The sequence below is a fragment of the Neomonachus schauinslandi genome, chromosome 11 (genome assembly GCF_002201575.2).
Source record: "Neomonachus schauinslandi chromosome 11, ASM220157v2, whole genome shotgun sequence".
Taxonomy (NCBI): Eukaryota; Metazoa; Chordata; class Mammalia; order Carnivora; family Phocidae; genus Neomonachus; species Neomonachus schauinslandi.
Window position 1 is genome coordinate 39,074,499 of NC_058413.1, and position 19,413 is coordinate 39,093,911.

The 19,413-nt window shown below is 40.8% G+C and overlaps 1 protein-coding gene and 1 pseudogene across 2 annotated transcripts in view; both read left to right on the forward strand.

Annotated features, from left to right (window-relative positions):
• Positions 1 to 18,724, forward strand: part of TSG101 (tumor susceptibility 101) — a 39,340-nt gene extending 20,616 nt beyond the window's left edge. For both annotated transcript variants that reach the window (XM_021685836.2, XM_044919189.1), the window contains exons 7-10: positions 2,498 to 2,589; positions 15,511 to 15,713; positions 16,908 to 17,147; positions 18,386 to 18,724. In XM_021685836.2, the coding sequence (XP_021541511.1) occupies positions 2,498 to 2,589; positions 15,511 to 15,713; positions 16,908 to 17,147; positions 18,386 to 18,475 (625 nt within the window). In that variant the 3' untranslated portion in view covers positions 18,476 to 18,724. The remainder of the gene's footprint in view (positions 1 to 2,497; positions 2,590 to 15,510; positions 15,714 to 16,907; positions 17,148 to 18,385) is intronic.
• On the forward strand, positions 5,655 to 5,782 carry LOC123326357 (annotated as a pseudogene).
• Positions 18,725 to 19,413: the final 689 nt, after the last annotated feature.

Here is a 19,413-nt window from a genome sequence, read left to right on the forward strand (position 1 = left end):
ATCAGTGACTCAAGAAGAATCTTTATCTTAAAACAATGAATATGAGAGTCTTTATTCTTGCTCTAGAAAGTTGGACTAGATGATCTCTAAGTTCTCTTCCAAATCTTAAGATCTTTTGAAAGTTTAATTTAGCACCTGCAGCGTGTATACAAGGAAACTAAAAGGTATGTCAAGAATGGTTGTTCCAGTTTGGGTCTGTGTACTAGCACGCATGTAATAAGATATTAGGAACCAGTTCCTGGTATCAGAAAAGACAGACAATGGTAAGTGCTATGATAAATAGAATTCAGAGGGGAGGTCACATCTCCTGTGGCGCTGGGAGCTCAGCGATAACTTCATAAATGAAAGAACGGGTTTACAAGGAGGACCTTGAAGAAGGAAATTCGGTGTTTAGAGGTGGAGGTAGCAGCAAGGAGTTATAACACTCTGTGACTGAGGGGATACTTTCCAGTTAGTCCAGCCCACTCATTTTATGTAAGCCAAGTGTGAAAGCTACCAAAAGCCCCAGGAACAATAAGGAAACACTGTAATGCGGTTGAAGAATATGGGGTTAGGAGGAAAGGAATTAAAGAGACTAAAGGTGCAACTTCATGGATATTACACATCTCCCAGAACCTTCCCTGATCTCCTCTGATAGTGATTTTTCCATTCTATATTTCCTGGATTTTTACTTAGCATTTCTTATTTCCTTGATCCTATCAGGATTGTTTACAGGGATCTTGCCCTGTTTTGATAGCATCTTGAGGAAGAAACGAATTCATACCTTAGCTCCTACCTCAAGCACTTAGAAACAGTTCCTTAAATATAATAATTAGTAAAATTTGAAAGAGTACATAAAGAAAAAGGAACATGAGAGTGTTGGAAAATTCTTTTTAAATACGTAGTTTTAAAAGGACTCTTCAGTATGAAAAAGATGTGCTACATCGAACAAATTGTTTAATAATATACAAAGATAGAAAATGTACCACTTAGTTCTTTACTCAAGAAAAATTATTAACCCTGAACATAGAGAATAACTATGAAGAAGAACTTGAGCAAACTAAGACACAAGGGAGTTTTTGGAAGTTAATGTCTGTAGGCCTAGAAAAGTTTTATACCAGGTTACTGAAAAATTCAACAGTATAATCACAGATTGTCTTTAAAAGGGTATGCAAAATGGGAGTAACCCCAGAAAAAAAGAGCACGTTTATCCCAGTTTTCAAAACCATAGATCCAGAAATTTCAGTACGATTGGCACTGTTTCCTGATACCATGGTAGCAGGGTTACTAAAGAGACCAGAAACAAAAGCAGCGTTCAGTAGCTTTTGGCATGTGTTTGCCAGGAACAGAAATGCCTGCTATTTTCTTTGATTTTGCTTTTATACTGATAGAGAGTACTGTGACTACATCGAATCTTCAACAAGTGCTACAAAATTTTTTTGTTGGAGACAAGTGATAAAGTGTGAGCTGGTAGTACAAACAGTAGAATCTTTGAACCACTACACTGGAAAGGGATTACTGACTCCCAGCTCAGAGCTCTTGCCCCAAGACTCTGTACGGGCTGGGTTTCATCAGTAATTTTAATGGACTTGTAGAAGGCATATTGATCAGAATTGCCAATATCATAGATCTGACAACTAATCCAGATTTATTGTCCAAGTAACAGGTAGCTAGTGATCATCTTCTTTCACTTTTCTTCCCCATTGTAAGGGAAATACCTCCAAACTAGTGAGCATTCAGAGGAAAGTGATTAGACCTTAAAATCATGTCCTGTGAATAATGGTTGAAGGAATTTAAAAGATTTCACCTAAAGAAGAGATTAGAAGACTGATGTTAGAAGTCTTCTACTATTCAAGTGGTTTTCCCGAATGCAAATTTAGGACCATTAGGTGGAAGTTCTATCAAAATGATATTTAGTGTTCAGTAGAGAAAGATGACCGTTTGTCAGGGATATTGTTAATGATATTTATAAGACAATGTTGGATAACAGACTGGAGGAGAATACTTCTAAGGAAAATTCCTCCTGACTCTGATATGAATACATGAATGAGACAAACTATCCATAGAGTGAAAAGAAAATTTTTAAAACTATAAAGAGGAGAATTTTCAGATCAGATACTCTCAAAGGGTATCAGTGAACCATAGGTAAAAATTGAATAATATAATTTCCGGGATATGCTCGTTAACCAGAATGGGAAAGTTCTCTCACAAATTGGGGTTGCTTCCAGTTCTAATACTGTTCATCTGCCCTTAGAAATATACTAGTTGTTTTTTGCTCCCTGTGAAGACAACCGTCAAATAAACAGGGCCAAGCAAGAGTATTTTAACCATTTACTTAAGAGTGAATCCAATGTCATTAATGGAACTTCTTCTAGAACTTTGCTTGAATAGACACCTGGAGCTCTAAAAGTCATTAACTGATAAAACAACAGGTCAAGTTAACTTCCTGAATGGGGTTCTTAAAGATACTCTAGCATTGAGTCATCTTAATATTGAATGGGTTTTGTTCTTTCTTCAGTGGTTACCCAGGCTGTCCTTTCCCACCTGGTGGTCAGTATCCTGCCACAACGAGTTCTCAGTACCCGTCCCAGCCTCCTGTGGCCACTGTCGGTAAGTACCCTTCAAAACTGTCTTTCTCCCATAAGGAAAGTCAGAGGCTCCTGTTGTGAAAAGTGCCTTTTAGTTTTACATGTGAGATGTCAGAATATTCTTCCTTGTTACGAAGAACTCTTAATGGTCAGTGTCCTATAATCCAAAACGTGAAGTAGGTGATTTAGCATTCATTATATAAATGAGTCTTCTGTTAGGGCATACAAAGAAATGATTGACTCTTCACTCTTTCCTGGCTCACATATTTTTATTGATGAACTTTGTATGTGTTGAACTATTGACAGATACTTAGATTTCCCTAGCCTGGTTATATATAAAAACAGATGAGCTTCTTTAGGAGAAGAAAGCACCACGGGGTATATTGCACATTATCACAGGCCAGTAGTTGTTTCTGTTTAGTGTTGCTTATTAGAGTGCCTGAAGTATAATTTTCTTCAGTTGAGAAAATTTAAGCAATAAAAGCATTTCTACAGATCCCCGCCCCCGCTGCTGCATGCCCGTTGCTGCCACTCTACCGCCATGCCTGCCTCCTCCCATAGGCCAGTTATCTTTGCTTCTGTGCACAAGATCTCACCCTCTCTCCCTCCCTCGGGGGCCAGTCAGTTCAGCAGTTCTTCCCTCCCATTATCAGTTTCTGTTCTCTACTGGATGGCTCCTCATCAACACACACAAAAAAATATGCCCTAAACTAACCTTAAAAAATCCTCCTCTCAATTCCACTTTCCCACCACTATTCCATTTCTTCATTCCCCTCTGCAAGCAAAACTCCTTGACAAATTATCTGTACTCCATTATCTTCAATTCATCTTCTCCCTTTCTCTTGTAAAGTCCCTCCATTTGGGATTTCCTTCATACCATTCCGCTAAAACTGTTTCTGTCAAGGTCACTAATGACCTTTACAAGGTTAAATCCAACAGGTAGTTACTCTTCTCCATTTACTTGGCCTGTCAGTAGCATTTGACACAGTTAATTACTCCTTCCTTGATACACTTTCTTAATCTTTTTTCCAAGACCCCACACTCGCTCGGTTTTCCTCCTAGCTTGCTGGTACTCATAGTCAGTCTTCTTTACAGGTCTCCTTTTCTTAATGTTGGCGTGCCCCCTGGCTTAGTCCTTAGCATTCTCTGTACTTAGCATTCTCTGTACATTCTCCTGGTGATTTCCACCAGTCTTAGCTTTAAATACCACTTCTATGCCCACAGTTCCCAAATTTATACTTCCAGCCTACACCTCTCTCCTGAGCTCCAGATCCTTAGAGCACCTGCCTTCTTAATATCTCCACGTGGATATTTAATAGACGTCTCAAGCCCAACATGACCAGAATTAAACTCTCAATCTTTCTACACAGCTTCCCCATCTCCATTGATCCTACTCAGTACTCTTACTTTGGCATCATCCTTGATTCCTCATCAGGAGCCTACTGTCTTCAAAATAGATCTAGAATTTGATCATACCCAGTGCAAATCCAAGTCATCACATTGTGTCTTATCTAATTTATTTCAGAAGCCTCCCAAAAGGTTTCTGTGTCTGTCCTTGGCCCCTACACTCTGTTTTATACACAGCATCCAGAGTAATCCTAGTAAAACAGAAATAGGGGTGCCTGGGTGGCTTAGTCAGTGGAGCATCTGCCTTTGGCTCAGGTCATGATCCCGGAGTCCTGGGATCAAGTCCCACGTGGGGCTCCTTGCTCAGCAGGGAGCCTGCTTCTCCCTCTGCCCTTCCCCCTGCTCGTGCTTTCTCTTTGCCCCCACTGGGCTCCCTGCTGCTCCCCCTGCTTGTGCTTTCTCTCTCTCTGTCAAATAAATAAAATAAAAAACCATAAATAACGTCGCTCCTGTGCTCAAAACCTGCCACTATTTCCCCATTTTACTCAGAATTCAATCCAGAGTTCTTAGGCCTAGAAGGCCCTGTGTGATCCTGCTTTCTTCCCCTGTTATTTCTCTGACCTCATCCTCTACTATTCTATCTTAGGAAATCCACTTCCTATTTCCTTTGCAAGGAGCAGGCATGCCTACCTGACTAATCACCTACCCCCACCAATCCCTGCCCCCGACCCCCTAACATCCAAGAACAGTGCTTTATATATAGAAGTTCCTCAATAAATATTTTGCTGAGTGCCTAAATGAATGTAGGAGCGTATGAAGTTCATCTTTCTGTTATATTTCCTGATAAATTGTAACCATCCCAAGATCTAATGTAAGTACCCTCCCCCCAAAAAAGGATTTTCTTTGCTTTTTTTTTTTTAAGATTTTATTTATTTTTTGACAGAGAGAGACAGCACGAGAGGGAACACAAGCAGGGGGAGTGGGCGAGGGAGAAGCAGGCTTCCCACTGAGCAAGGAGCCCGATGTGGGGCTCGATCCCAGGACCCTGGGATCACGACCTGAGCTGAAGGCAGACACTTAATGGCTGAGCACGCAGGTGCCCCCCAAAACAGGTTTTTTAATGCTGTTCTTGCCATTGATACAGTCTAGTTATTGAGGTTCTGGTGGCATGGTTTTATTAAAATGTTCTCAAAATTACTATAATGTAGCTCTTTTTCTACAATATAATTTTTTTTTTTTTTAAAGATTTTATTTATTTGACAGAGAGAGACATAGTGAGAGCAGGAACACAAGCAGGGGGAGTGGGAGAGGAGCAGGGAGCAGGGAGCCCGATGCGGGACTCGATCCCAGGACCCTGGGATCATGACCTGAGCCGAAGGCAGACGCTTAACGACTGAGCCACCCAGGCGCCCTCTACAATATAATTTAAAGGATTTGAGTTAGAAACCTAATGATGGGAGATCTTTCATCCATAAGCAAAGCACACTAAGTCTTGTTAAGCTCTCCATTTTGGTTCAGGCATGATCAACAAAATGGGAATAGTGCTATTTGTTACCGTTTTTCATTGAGATAATAGCATAATCCCTTTGATTTCTAGAAAACCTCAGTTTCTAACAGTCTTTTATATGTTAACTCATTTTAAACCATAGGTATGAAGCATTTTATAGCTTAGACTAGATTGTTTCCACATATCCAAAAAACAGGGATGTGGAGAAAATGGTATCTTTAAAATCACATCTAAGCTTTGCACAGTGGCAGTATCGTAGCCAATGAGGTTTATCCGAGGCGTGATTATTGCTAATTAAAATAACATCTAATGTTTGTTTTTAGAACAGATTATCAAAGAAATTTATATATTTTTTTAAGAGTACTTTCTTAGGCTAGAAACATTTTATGATAATCTTGCTATCCTTTAATATGTACTGTTCTATCTTTGCTTGCCTGCTTGATTTTTTTTCATCGTTCTGGTAGTACATCGTGCACAACGCTGTTGGACTTCAAAACTGTAATACAGGAAAGCAGAAACATAAAAGTATTTGAATGTCAGTTCACAACTAGTCAGCGTTTCCTCAGTAGATCTGTGGTCACCAGAATTTGTGCTATTATTCTCTATACTACCGAGACCATGAGAAAGAATGAATGTGGTATGTTTATCCTTGTACTTTGTATCACTTGATAGTTTCACTGCATAGGTTTTGATTTTAGATGTAAAACAAGCACCTGACTGAAAGCATCATTAACATATGTCTTATTATGGACGTGGATGCCTGTGCAAGTGTTGGTATTTAACCACCCCGACAGCACTGAAGTGAAAAAGCCATTTAAAAATGAAGTGATAAGGGCGCCTGGGTGGCTCAGTCGTTAAGTGGCTGCCTTCAGCTCAGGTCGTGATCCCAGGGTCCTGGGATCGAGCCCCGCATTGGGCTCCCTGCGTCAAAGGAAGCCTGCTTCTCCCCCTCCCACTCCCCCTGCTTGTGTTCCTGCTCTCGCTATCTCTCTCTCTGTGTCAAATAAATAAATAAAATCTTTAAAAAAAAAAAATGAAGTAATAGAGGGGCACATGGGTGGCTCAGTCGCTTGAGCATCTGACTCTTGGTTTTTGGCTCAGGTCAGGATCTCATGGGTCTTGAGAGCCCCACAGTAGGCTCCTCAACTGAGCAGGGAGTCTGCCTGAAGATTCTCTCCCTCTGCCCCCCACCCCACACACGTGTGTGCTCTCTCTCAAAAAATAAATCTTTAAAAAAAAAATAAAAATGAAGTAATGGAGATTGCATTTTTTATAGCAACCTCTTCTGACAAAGTACTGAAAAAGGAGGACGGATACAGATCTTGGAACTTAAAATAGCTCTTTCTGATTCCAATCAATGTAGATTTTAAACAACATTTAAAATCAGAATTTGTTTTGTCGTTTCATTTTATAGCTTTTTTTATTAGATAGCTTCCCACCTAACCTGACCTAAAGCCAGTCTTGTGAGATTGGAGCTCACTGAGGGCACTAAGCAGTGAAGACAGCTGTGGAATGATGTAAAACCTGTCAATGGTGCTTTCCATCAGGTCTGGGCAATTGTAGTGATATTTTAATACCCTGGTATAGTGTAAGGGAAGAAAAAGCTGTGTAACTCAGATTTTTCCTAGAAGTCATTGTAAGACCAGGTGTATTTTTTGTATATCATCTTTGCAACTATCAAAAACATTTTCTACTGGAAAATCACTGGGAAAAGATGTGGAATTTGGATAACTTTCCTTAGATTTTCTGTCCATCGTAAGCATTGTTCGTCAACAAAGGCATCAGAAGGAAGATAAACTTTTCTTGATAACTGAGGGTAAAAGTTAAATTTTTAAAAACTTAAATTTCTGTTTCTTTGGATTAAAATACGTGTTTCTTAAGAGTGAAACACTTTTGGGGGCACCTGGGTGGCTCAGTCTTTAAGCCTCTGCTCAGGTCCCGGAGTCCTGGGATCGAGCCCTGCATCGGGCTCCCTGCTCAGAGGGAAGGCTGCTTCTCCCTCTCCCACTCCCCCTGCTTGTGTTCCCTCTCTCGCTGTGTCTCTCTCTGTTAAATAAATAAAATCTTAAAAAGAGTGAAACACTTTTGCTAGGACAAGGTGTATAACTTTCATCAAGTTGGTATTGCCAAAGCTGTAAGAGAACCTGGACTCTGATTTTAAAGGTTTAAAACGACTTGACCACCACCAAATTATAAAGATTAAGTTGAGGAGACAATATTGATATACTTGTTTATGTTCTCTTCATAGCAGATGCCAGAAGAAAGCAGAAGTAGGTATGGATGTGTGGTCGTTTGTACGTTTTCTGGGCTGACAAATGGGTACTCAAGAGAACCTTTAGTCCCCAGCTGGGCATTTCAGTAGAGAACGCCAAACTCCCCTGGATAGGGAAGAGTGGCATGATGTGGGATCAGCTGATTCCCACTTTGATTCATGCATGGCACCATCTGCCAGATAGATCCTCATGTGCTGGTGGTGCCCGTGGTGCACCTGGGTCGCACCGATTTGGAGATGATGAAGGTGTGGATATTATAATCTGGATTAAGAAGGATTGAAGGCTATCAAGCAAATGTTCAAGAATGTTACTACAGGGTGGTCCACTGTGGTCCTCTGAACAATGTGGTGCCACTCAATGAAACTTCCCCGTGTTATGAATATGTGTGTGAAGGAAGTCGGAGAACCAACTGGCTCCTTTATGTAGTGTATCAGAGGATGTACTATTGCCATACTTCCTTTGTGCCAGAATCTCCAGGTTTATTTCATCTCAACGGAGTCCTTTAATCAGAGAGTGGTTACAGATGGCTTCAACCCTGATTTACTTAGTGTTCTGAAACTTTGAGGAGACAAATTTGAGGGGAAAACAAAATGAGGTGCTTCTGGCCAATACTTGACCCAGAATCGAATCTGTTGTTTGGACACTTTGGATCTGTTGTTAACATTCTCATCCTTGAGGAGCACCTGGGTGGCTCAGTCAGTTAAGCGTCTGCCTTCGGCTCAGGTCATGATCCCGGGGTCCTTGGGATCAAGCCCCACGTCAGGCTCCCTGCTCAGTGGTGAGTCTGTTTCTCCCTCTCCCTCTGCCCCTCTACCTGCTTGTGCTCTCTCTCTCAAATAAATAAATAAAATCTTAAAAAAAAAAAAAAAAGTCTCATCCTTGAAAGATCCGCGTAGCTAATTCACACTTTGAGAAAGAGTTCTTTGAAATCAAATAATCTATGAAGGGGTAGATGTACCTTTAGGATTGTATATCATTAACTTTTCCTGTATTCAAATGGAAACCCACTTTCACTTTCCAAATGGAATTTTTTTTTTTTTTTTTTTTGCTTTTTCACCCCTTCTGCACAGTCTTTCACAGACTTTGGGAATACCTGCCTTATCTTCAGGGTAAAGTAGTAGTTTCCTCCCATCTGGGCAGTCAGTGAGGGCTTACTAAGGGTTGCTGTGCTAAATTTTGAAAGCTTAAAGAAAAAGGCCCTTACGTAATTTAATACTGTATTTTAATTTTTTTTGGTTAATATATGAAGGGTATGAGAAGCTGATTAATTTGGCATCCTGGGGTTATTCCAATAGGATACTTCAAGGAATGACTTTGATTCTGACCCATCTTTTTAAGGATGGAATTTTACTGTCCTTCAAATTAATTGGCCTTTGTGCTTATGCCTGCTAGTAGCATCTCTCATTTTTTATAATTGGATGATTGCAGCACTGCCTTTTTTGAAGTAGTTAACTACTTTGCTGTCCTGTTTTTTTTTTAATTTTTATTTATTTACTTGAGAGAACAGAGTGAGCGTGAGCAGGGGGAGGAGCCGAGGGAGAGGGACAAGCAGACTCCATGCTGAGCACAGAGCCCGAATGTAGGGCTTGATCCCAGGATTCCGAGATCGTGACCTGAGCCAAAACCAAGAGTCAGACACTCAACCAGCTGAGCCACCCAGGCGCCCCTGGTATTCTGTTTTAATGAGGTTCATACCTATTCTTACCTGTACATTTGAAAACTTGAGTTTTTATGTAAACTAATGTAAACCTTTCCTTGTGGTTTGTGTTTATTTTCAAGAAGCATAAACCTTGAAGAAAAAGTGTTTTTCTTACTGATGGTGATTATAGAAACTTTCTAGAGCTTAAAGAATACTGCTCTAATAGTGTTTAAAAGATAAATTGAGGTCCCCTGATTTCGCTGGAAGAAAAGTTCCATAGCCCACACAGAGGTAGTAGTATTAGAAGCTTACATGTTTGTAGACTACAAAAGCTTTTTTAAGCAGCTTACTGAATTTGCCAGGTTTGCACTTAATAGCATGAATCAGAATGCCTTTATTCATACAGTTATTTGAATGTTCCTCCTAATTCAGAGATTGTCCTATTTTTTGTGTGTTTTTATTATAAAAGGAAATAATATGGGCTTGGTGTGGTCCCTGAGTGACAGTAAATTACTCTTGGGGATTGCGTAGGCTCCATAGTTTGATCTGTAGCACAGATGTCAAACCAAAGACCCTAGTTATGTGGGTTTGAGCAAGTAACTTCCAGAAGTAAAAATGCTGAGCAAGTGATTCCCTTTTGCTGGTTAGAGGAGCGTTTAGAAAGGTTATTGTTTAGTCAGACAAATAAGTCCGAGAAAGACAACTACCCTTATGATGTCACTTATATGTGAAATCCAAAAAATAAATAAGCCAAGCAATAGATATGCAAGCCAAACTCACAGAGAACAGAGTGGTAGTTGCCAGAGGGCAGGGGTTGGAGGGTGAGAGAAATGGATAAACTGTTCTCGTTTTTGGCTTAAATAAATTGACTATTTTTAAAGGTTACTGTTCAGTTATCTTGTACTTCAGGACTACCGTGGATTCTCTAATATAAATGATCTTTCTGAGTTACAGGAAACTGATCATGCAGTAAGTACTATTAGGAGATAAATAAAAGTGATTGTCTTAAGTGTTTAGTTTTAAATCAGGTAGTCTGTACCTGTGCACTTTGAAGATACAGGTCTGAATTATTTGTTGAGTTATCAGGTCCATTGGGTAGTATATTGGTTTCCTCGTAGTAGGAAAAAAATTTTTTTCAATTATGTTTTAGTTCCTAAGACTTAAGTTCAGTAATTGGATCCTACCTAACATTTAAATGAGGTTTTTGCTTAGGATTGTTTCTCAAAATCTTTGTTACCTTTTCATTGAGGCTCATCTGGAATTGTAGAAGGGCACATCTGAAATCTGACTCTGCATGGGTAAAGGTCAGGATGTGGGGACTTGAGGTATGGCAGTTTGGCACAAACTCTTCTTACTCCAGTGCTTGTTACCTGGGTATAAAGAAAATGAAAATTTCTCTTAAGACATCTGAGGGGGTTGGGGCGCCTGGGTGGCTCAGTCGTTAAGCGTCTGCCTTCGGCTCGGGTCACGATTCCGGGGTCCTGGGATCGAGCCCCGCATCGGGCTCCCTGCTCTGCGGGGAGCCTGCTTCTCCCTCTCCCACTCCCCCTACTTGTGTTCCCTCTCTCGCCGTGTCTCTCTCTGTCAAATAAATAAAATCTTAAAAAAAAAGACATCTGAGGGCAAAAAATTTTTTTTGTTTGAAAAGTGATCAAGATGATGAGAATCTCCCACCGATCTTTTTTCTTACTTACGTTAAACAATCCCTTAAAGTGTCAAGGTTCATCGAATTTAGAATTTTAATTGGTTTTCTTTTTTGGCGTTCATATTCCATATCTTCATTAAAATTCTCTTCTTTTTAGAAAGTAGGTGGACCTAATGTGTTTAAATATACTGTATAGTAAGGTCTATGTGTGGCAGAGGAAAGGACAAGGGCTAATCTTGGCACTTCCACCCTCAGGTGAACTGTGACCTTTATCGAAAGCCAAGCAACTAACTGCTGCCTCAGCTTGGTTCCCATTTTGAGTGTTAATGGCTTTAGCTGGAGACTTATTTGGAAGGCCTTATTTGGTGCTGTATGGTAGTGTTTGCTTTAACGTATTTCATAAGTGAAACAGAATATAAATTCCAGAATTTAAATGTGTGTTTTTAAAAAGAAATTTGAAAACTTCACATCAGTGTAAGTTGATCCATTTTAAGGTAGTAATTTTAACAAAACTTGATGTTTTTGTGTGTGAAAAATCCAGACTAGTTATAAAAATACACTTAATCCTTTATTACTTCAGATAACTTCTACACAGATAAATGGAACACTTTAACGGCTGCATAGGATTAACCACACAACTCTACTGCCTTGAAGGGATGTGTGTTGGAAAGAGTGTTGAAAAGCAAAAAATAGAGTAAAATAGTTAACATTGCAGATTTTAACACTCACTGCTTCCATTAACTCAAATAATTCTGCCTGAGCAGCTATCACAGTTCAGTGCTAAGCCCTTCAGGAGTCAAATTCTTTAAAGATACTGTTCCTGTCCGCAAAAGGACAGCCAAATTTTTACCAGGAAATGTTACCGAGAATTCAGTCTCTTTGACTTGCTTTGGTTTGCCATTTTGCCAGGGAGGTGAAAACCAATTTATGATTTTAGTTTCTCACAACAAATTCAAAAATTTAGGGAAAAGGCTAATTGTATTTAAATCTGAAAAAAATGTTACTGAAACAACTTAATACAGGGTGGAATAAACATTAAATTGTTTCTGTAACAACCTACCCCTTTTGATACGCAAACCACAGTTAAGTTTCTAACCTCTATTGCGAAAAAAACAAAACAAAAACAAAAAACCCAAGAGTGTAGGAGTCCCCAGTTCCTGGTTTGTAACCTGAGCGGTGTCCCCCCCCACCCCTGCCAGGTTTAGGTAAGTGCTTGCCTCCTTTTCCAGCGATCCACGTTGCCCTTGTTATCTGGAAACTATGGTGTCAGGAAGTTTTTGGCAGATCCTAATCTTTTAAAAATATACCTTTGTCTTTTTTGTACTCAGGTATTTTTTAAAGTTCAAAGTATGTTTTTAAACTGATAAATACAGTAAGAACTATTAGTGGGAATTCATTAGGGTTAACAGAGGAAAGATCATTAGTGGAGATTAGCTTTAACACCATATTTGATGGTAGAGAGAAGATGGAATCTGATATTTAAGAACAGTAAACTTTTTGGTAGTTAAAATGACTTAGGAGTTTGATAGTGAAAGAGCTAGAGCTGGCTGTGGAAAAAAGCAGGATCATCTAGCAGGTAATTAGGGCCGCACCCCGGTCATTTACAAGGCCTTCAGGAAGTTTCTGCCTTTCATAGGTTGTGATTAGGATAATTCAAGCATTGTAGCAAATGTATACCATAATTTTGGGGATGAGGTTGGGGTGTGGGGACAAGGCCAGCAGGTAGAAGTTTACAGTAGCAACACAGTAGTAGAAAAGCAAGAATCACAGATGGATTACAGCGGTGTTTCTTAACCTTTCTTTCTTCATCTTCCTCCTCAGGAGCCTTTTTAGACATTTTTTTTTTTCTTAATTAGAGTAATGTTGTATAAGACTGGCCGTGAACTCAGGAAAAAAGAACTAGAGAGAATAGAGTTTTGAAGATTACCCAAGATTTGGGGCTAGGAAGAGAGATGAAAGAAAGCAAGCCAAGAGCAGAGTAGAAAAAGCAAGACACTGTGCTTAGACTACAGATGAAAGCTTAAAAGCATCTGATCTTTCGGAAGGATCTAGAGGAATGCAGGTTGTCTTCCTGAGAAGGTGAGGTTAGTACTTTTAAACAGTGAGGGGTCAGACCATAGTTAAAGGAGTTAGGATTCTTGTTCCAAAGGAGAGTGGGAGAAAAGAGTGGAAAACTCCCATCTGATGGTTTCACTCCTTTGAAGATATCCTGAGGATTTTTGCCTTGTGGGAAGATGGTAAAAGGAGGCTAGGGCTTTAAGAAAGAGTCAGAAGGATTGAGGACTTGGGTTAGGTTAGGTTTGGCAGGTGAAGTCTTTAGAGGTAGGAGGCCTGGTGGTCTGATAAATGTGAGAGAGGCTGCCTTGGCGGACCTCCTGCGTGCTGTAAGAGACGGCAAGAAGTCCGCGCGAGGCGAGATGCTCCCAGGAAGCAGGGGTGGGAGAAAGGGAGGTCAAAGGGACGAGAAGGAATGAATGGAGATCTTGGTAATTGGGGAAGGTTGCTAGAGTCATCCTGGTCTCTGTTGGGGATGATGTGAATAAAGAGGTGGTCAGACAGGAAAACAGCAAGAGAAATTAGGGGCATGAGCCTGGAGGTGGTGCAGTAGTTGGTAAAGTGATGAGAACACTTTAGAAAAGTTAGGTATTAAAGAGGCCAGAGATGTGAAAAAGAAGACCTCAGTTTTCATAGGGGAAATGTGGTTGCCCTCTGGCTTTACCATTCTGAATTCCAAAGCACAAGTTACCTGAAAGAGTTAATACTTTTGCTTTTCAGAAATACGAAATAAGCTGAAATATTTTGTAAAATCAGAAATGAATTCTCGAAAGCACATACCTTATGGATTTGTATGTTAATAATCAAACAGGAGGTATTAATTGCTTCTCTGTCAACCCTGTAGGATGGATACTGTCTGGGCTCTCCTCGGCAAGAGGTTTCTAGCAGGAAGGAGGGAGGTCCTCGTAGGGAGAAATCAGTGCACACGGGGCAGGGGTCTGATCCTGGGCTCTCACGGTGTGCAAGCAGTGTCCTCAGGACAGATGGACGAAGGACTCTCTTCAGGAAAAGCGGGCCACAGGAGACCCTGTCTACTCATTTCTACTTGCAAGAAGAAAACCTAAGTCAGAAAAAGCAACAACAACAAAAAACAGTTCTTCTGTGGTGGGAATAAGAGAGAAAAAAGAAAAAACAAAACTATTTAGACTCAGACTCTGCCTTTCAAAACCTCTGAAACCAGAGAACGCCAGAGTGTCCTGATGTCGTTTACAAAAAGCCAGAAAAGCATTCAGGGTAACTTGGTATGAACCAGCTTCTGCAAGAAGACAACTTTCCTAACTCACAAGTGGAGCTTTTAGTTAGTACAAGACGAGCTTATGTACTGGCAAGAACTGTGAGCAGACGGGACACTGAAGAGCAGGTGTGGCGCTGGCTGCATGGGGCAGGCTGCCTGTTGTTGGTAAAGCTCGGCTGCATTTGAGAAGCAGTGTGCCTTTTCGGTATGGGGCCCAGGCCTGTGATGGGTGGGAACATGAATGTAAGAGTTTGGATACATTTCTGCAAACAGACTAAAGGGTTTTGGGGTTTTTTCCTCCTGTTGAGTATAACTCAGTGTCCCCGGGATAGAAATTTTCGGCTCAAAGTGGTAGTGATACTCTGTTAGTCTGTAATCATTTTTTAATCATTGTAGGCAGTGACAGATAAATATAATTCCCCACATGATATTCTGTCATCAAACATAATTGGAAATCAGAATACCATGTACACATTTGCTGAATTAGGACCCTAACTAAAGAACGCCGATAGTCCTAAAGAGTACCGTACCATACTTCGGTCACTGGGAGGACCTTTTGAAGAAAATATCAGAGGGATAAGTTTATTTGATCTGAAATATGCAAGGAAATTCTATAAGACACTGATGAGGAAGGGATGTTTTGAAGAGAATACTAAAGAATCTGAGACTAAACAAGTTTATCAGCTGTTGAATTTTCTGTACATCACTCTCTCTTGCTCATCTGTTCATTCCTCTTTGGGTAAAGGGTAAAGGAGTAAAAGTCTTGTAGAAGGGACGCCTTATTAACCTTACACCAAGGAAACTGCCTATTCAGTCCTCTTACTGGCCTCTGCAGTAGGTTTCTGTCTCCCTCACCTTAGCATGAAACCGGAGAATGCACCTGACCTGAATCAAATGTTTTTCTTTGGTATAAACTTGTCCCATTTGTTGGAGATTGGGGAATAATTGTAATCTGTGGGGACACAGCCCCTGCCTCATTGAGAAGAGAGCTGATTATTTCAGCGGTCAGTAGAAAAGGCGGGTAAATATGGATTCATAGTAACCTCTTGCAGGGAAAGTATTTCTGAATCAACTCAGATTTTAATGTTATTTTTGATGAAATTTTTACATTTACTAGAAAATTTCTCTTTCCTCCCACTCTGAAAGTGTCAACTCATTTTGTCCTGTTTTCTCAAGGTTCCTGTGAAAGGAATAGAAAGTGCTTAGGAAATTAAGCCAGTGGTTTCTGCCTTTTCCCCTGCAGGTCCCAGTCGGGACGGCACCATCAGCGAGGACACCATCCGAGCCTCTCTTATCTCAGCGGTCAGTGACAAGCTGAGATGGCGGATGAAAGAGGAAATGGATCGTGCCCAGGCAGAGCTCAATGCCTTGAAACGAACAGAGGAAGACCTGAAAAAAGGTCATCAGAAACTGGAAGAGATGGTTACCCGTTTAGATCAAGAAGTAGTAAGTAACTCATTGAATAGTTGCAAATTTTAGACATCTACCCCTTTTTCACCCTGGACGTTGTGGGTCCAGTAAGAGTTCAGAAAATTATGCATGCCTTTAAGCATTTGAATATAGCTTCTCTATAGCCTTGTTAGACGTGGGGCCTGGGTTGGCAGTTTGGTCTTTGGCAGTTGGAGGGTATTTAGAACATTTTTCCTTGCACCAACTTCACCCTGAGGGGTGAGGTTTGACTCAAAGGAGGGTGGTTTCAGTGCTTGATGTTACCAGACAGTTGCCAGGAAATAAGAATTTGAGAGAGTTCTGAGCCCTGATGAAGATCTGCAGACCGTGGGTCCAGACTTAAGGGTCAGTTCTTTTTGTTTCCAGATGTCATTTGAACTATATTGAAAGCATCTTCAGCGAGCCCTCTAATGCAGCCTTTCGCTCTTAAACTTTCTCACATTTTTATCAGACTGCTGTGCCCGTATGACTTTTTTGGTTAATGATGAAGAAGAGGCCTACTGGCATGATTTAAGTGCCAGCTTCACTCGCCACTTTCCTTCCCACGAAGGAGAATTTATTCCAACAAATGTGTCTGAGGGCCCTGGGGACAGTGGTTTGTGTGTGCACATTCGTCTTACAAAATGGTTCTAGGGCGTAAAGTCAGCTTCACAGTAGTAGCCTGCGATTTTTAAAAGTTCAGGAAAGCGACACCAGGACAATTCCAAGCCTGCACCCGCCACCTACAGTAACTTGTAACTGAAGTTCAGCTGTTTGGGGTTCTGTGGATTAAGCTGTGTAGACTGGGGGAGGCTATCCCTCTGTAGCAGTGGCCCCCTTGTTTGGAAGAAAAACCTCTTTTACTATTTTCATGTGAGGACCCTCCTGCTGGACGGTATCTTGTCTGTCTGATGGCTTAGTTCGCAACATCATTTGCCACTGCTAAGTGACAGACTTATCACTGCCACTGCAAATGCTCAGCTCAGGGTATTTTCAACGTTATTCTGTTCTCACTCAGCATCTTACATAACCCTTTTTCCTCTACCTTTGGCCAGGATGTTGTTTGAAACAGTCTCAACCGTGAGTTGTTTTAAGTATTGCTTTTTTATTTCCCGGGTCTGTTTCTGTAAAATTGAGTTGTAGATTTTTGACCAGCAGATAATTATGTACAGTTAGTATGAAGTCATCATGCTTGGACTGTTTTGTTTTCAGGCTGAGGTTGATAAAAACATAGAACTTTTGAGAAAGAAGGATGAAGAACTCAGTTCTGCTCTGGAGAAAATGGAAAATCAGTCTGAAAACAATGATATTGACGAAGTTATCATTCCCACAGCCCCACTATACAAACAGATCCTAAATCTGTATGCAGAGGAAAATGCTATTGAAGACACTATCTTTTACCTGGGAGAGGCCTTGAGGCGGGGAGTGATAGATCTGGATGTCTTCCTGAAGGTACGTCTTCCTCAGTCTGCTTTCCGGGAGCTCAGAACTCATGTTTTAGGAGAGGCACTGACCTTGAAAGCCACAAACCAAGAGGGTTTCTGTGTGGGGGAAGTTAAAATTCCTTGTGTTCCCAGAGAGCGCGAGTGAGCTCGGGGGCTGAGGCTCCATCTGGGAGGGGAAGGAAGGTGCCCTAGTGGCTGCGGCCCTAGTGGCTGCGGCCCCCGTCCCCCGGCAGCACGAAGCTGAAGGTAATCCTTCAGTCTTACTGCCGGGCCTGCGTGGGTCGGGAGGAACAGTCAGGTTGCCGTTGGTTCTTTCAGGTCCTGCACCATCCAAATTCAGATCGCTGACTGCCCCACCCGTTTGAGATTGTGTTGTGTTTTTCCTGTTAATTTTCTTAGAATCGCATAATTTTAGACCCGTTTTCCTAGCTCAAACAGCCCTGCCGAGTGCTGAGCTGTCCTGGTCGTACCACAGGCCTTCTCAGTGAAGGTTGTTCAGGCTCACTGCCGTCGCACAGAGCGTGAAGGCCCAGGGAGCCAGTTCTGGCTCCTCTTCTCTGTTGGGTCACGAAGAGCATGGTTTTAGAAGTAATAGTGGCTGCCCTTTGGATATTTGATCCACTGCGGCTGGTGCTTCAGTAAACGTGCGAGGCTGGTCGGGTCACTTACTCATCTTGTCTGTCTCACTGTGATTAAGTGGCCAAACCAGTCTTGGGCCTGGTGCAAGCACATGAATGTCTGGGTATAAGTCAGAGACCCCAGACTCCCTTTCTATATACTGTCCCCTGCTTGGGTGCCAGAGCTTAGGGAAAGGCCAGAGAGATATGCTGATGCTAGGCATGGGACAAAAGCTGGCTTATGCTGCTCATTCCCTGCTTTTTGACAACTGGGGATAGTCGTAGTTATCAAAGTTTTATGTAACTTTTGATAGGATCACAGTTCAAGTTTCCCTGGTGCCTTGGTTTATCTCAAGGTATAGTTCAAACTCCTGAGCCAGATCCTGTAATGGCATGCTTTCCCTGTAACGTAACCCTTTATAGAGTCTCAGAAGGTAACTTTCCTTATATAACCTGCCAGCATCAATCTAGTGAGTTTAAAAAGCCATATGTCATAAAGTATTGGTTCCAAAGGAAGGTTGACAATGAGTTTAGGGTTCTTAGATCCCATCTAGTTTACAAACTGTCTGATACTTCATGCCTGGGTCAAATCCATTCTAAACTGTTGAAACTTTTTCCCCCCTCCCAGCATGTACGTCTTCTGTCCCGTAAACAGTTCCAGCTGAGGGCACTAATGCAAAAAGCAAGAAAGACTGCCGGTCTCAGTGACCTCTACTGACTTCTCTGATATCAGCTGGAGATTGAGCTCTTCTTAAAGCATTCTTTTCTTCTCTTTCTTTCTCTTATCAGTAGTGCCCAGAATAAGTTATTGCAGTTTATCATTCGAGTGTAAAATATTTTGAATCAATAATATATTTTCTGTTTTCTTTTGGTAAAGACTGGCTTTTATTAATGCACTTTCTATCCTCTGTAAACTTTTTGTGCTGAATGTTGGGACTGACTATGCTAAATAAAATTTGTTGCATAATTTTTCTCTTTATTGAACATTTTTAGGAAAAATTAAATATTAATAAGCTCGGTTTTTTATTTCACAAAGCATAATATCCATCAAGTTAAAATTAGCATTATTTATTCTGTAACATATAAACTTTAATATGGGATATACCACATAGAATTCTAACTTGAAATATTTGAAACTGAGGGATTTGAGTGACTTTCTGTGAAAGAAAAGAATGCCCACCTTGGTCTCAGTCATCACTGAAGGGTTTATAGAGTTTAGATCTTTTATAAAAATTATCAGAAGTTGGTGGAGCGTGTGACTTGATCTTGGGGTTGCGAGTTCAAGTCCCATGTTGGGTGTAGAGATTACTTAAAAAAATAAAATCTTAAAAAAATTAGAATAAAAGCTAGCAAGGTCAAATCAAGGTTTAATTTAGTATTAGGATTGGAACTACCATTTGTTTTTGTGTATATATCCATTTTTACATTGTAGAGAAAGCTGCAACTTTTTTATAGTGTATCAATGAACATACCAGCCAGAAAAAAGAATCAGAATCTCTGTAAACACAGTATACACACACATTATTCATTCTTTGGAACCAAATGGCAAATATATATATATAAACACAAAAATGGGCAAGAACTGCAATCATGTAGGAATTGTAAACACAAAGTATCATCCAACATCTGGATGCTCAAACAGCTGGAGGGCTAAAT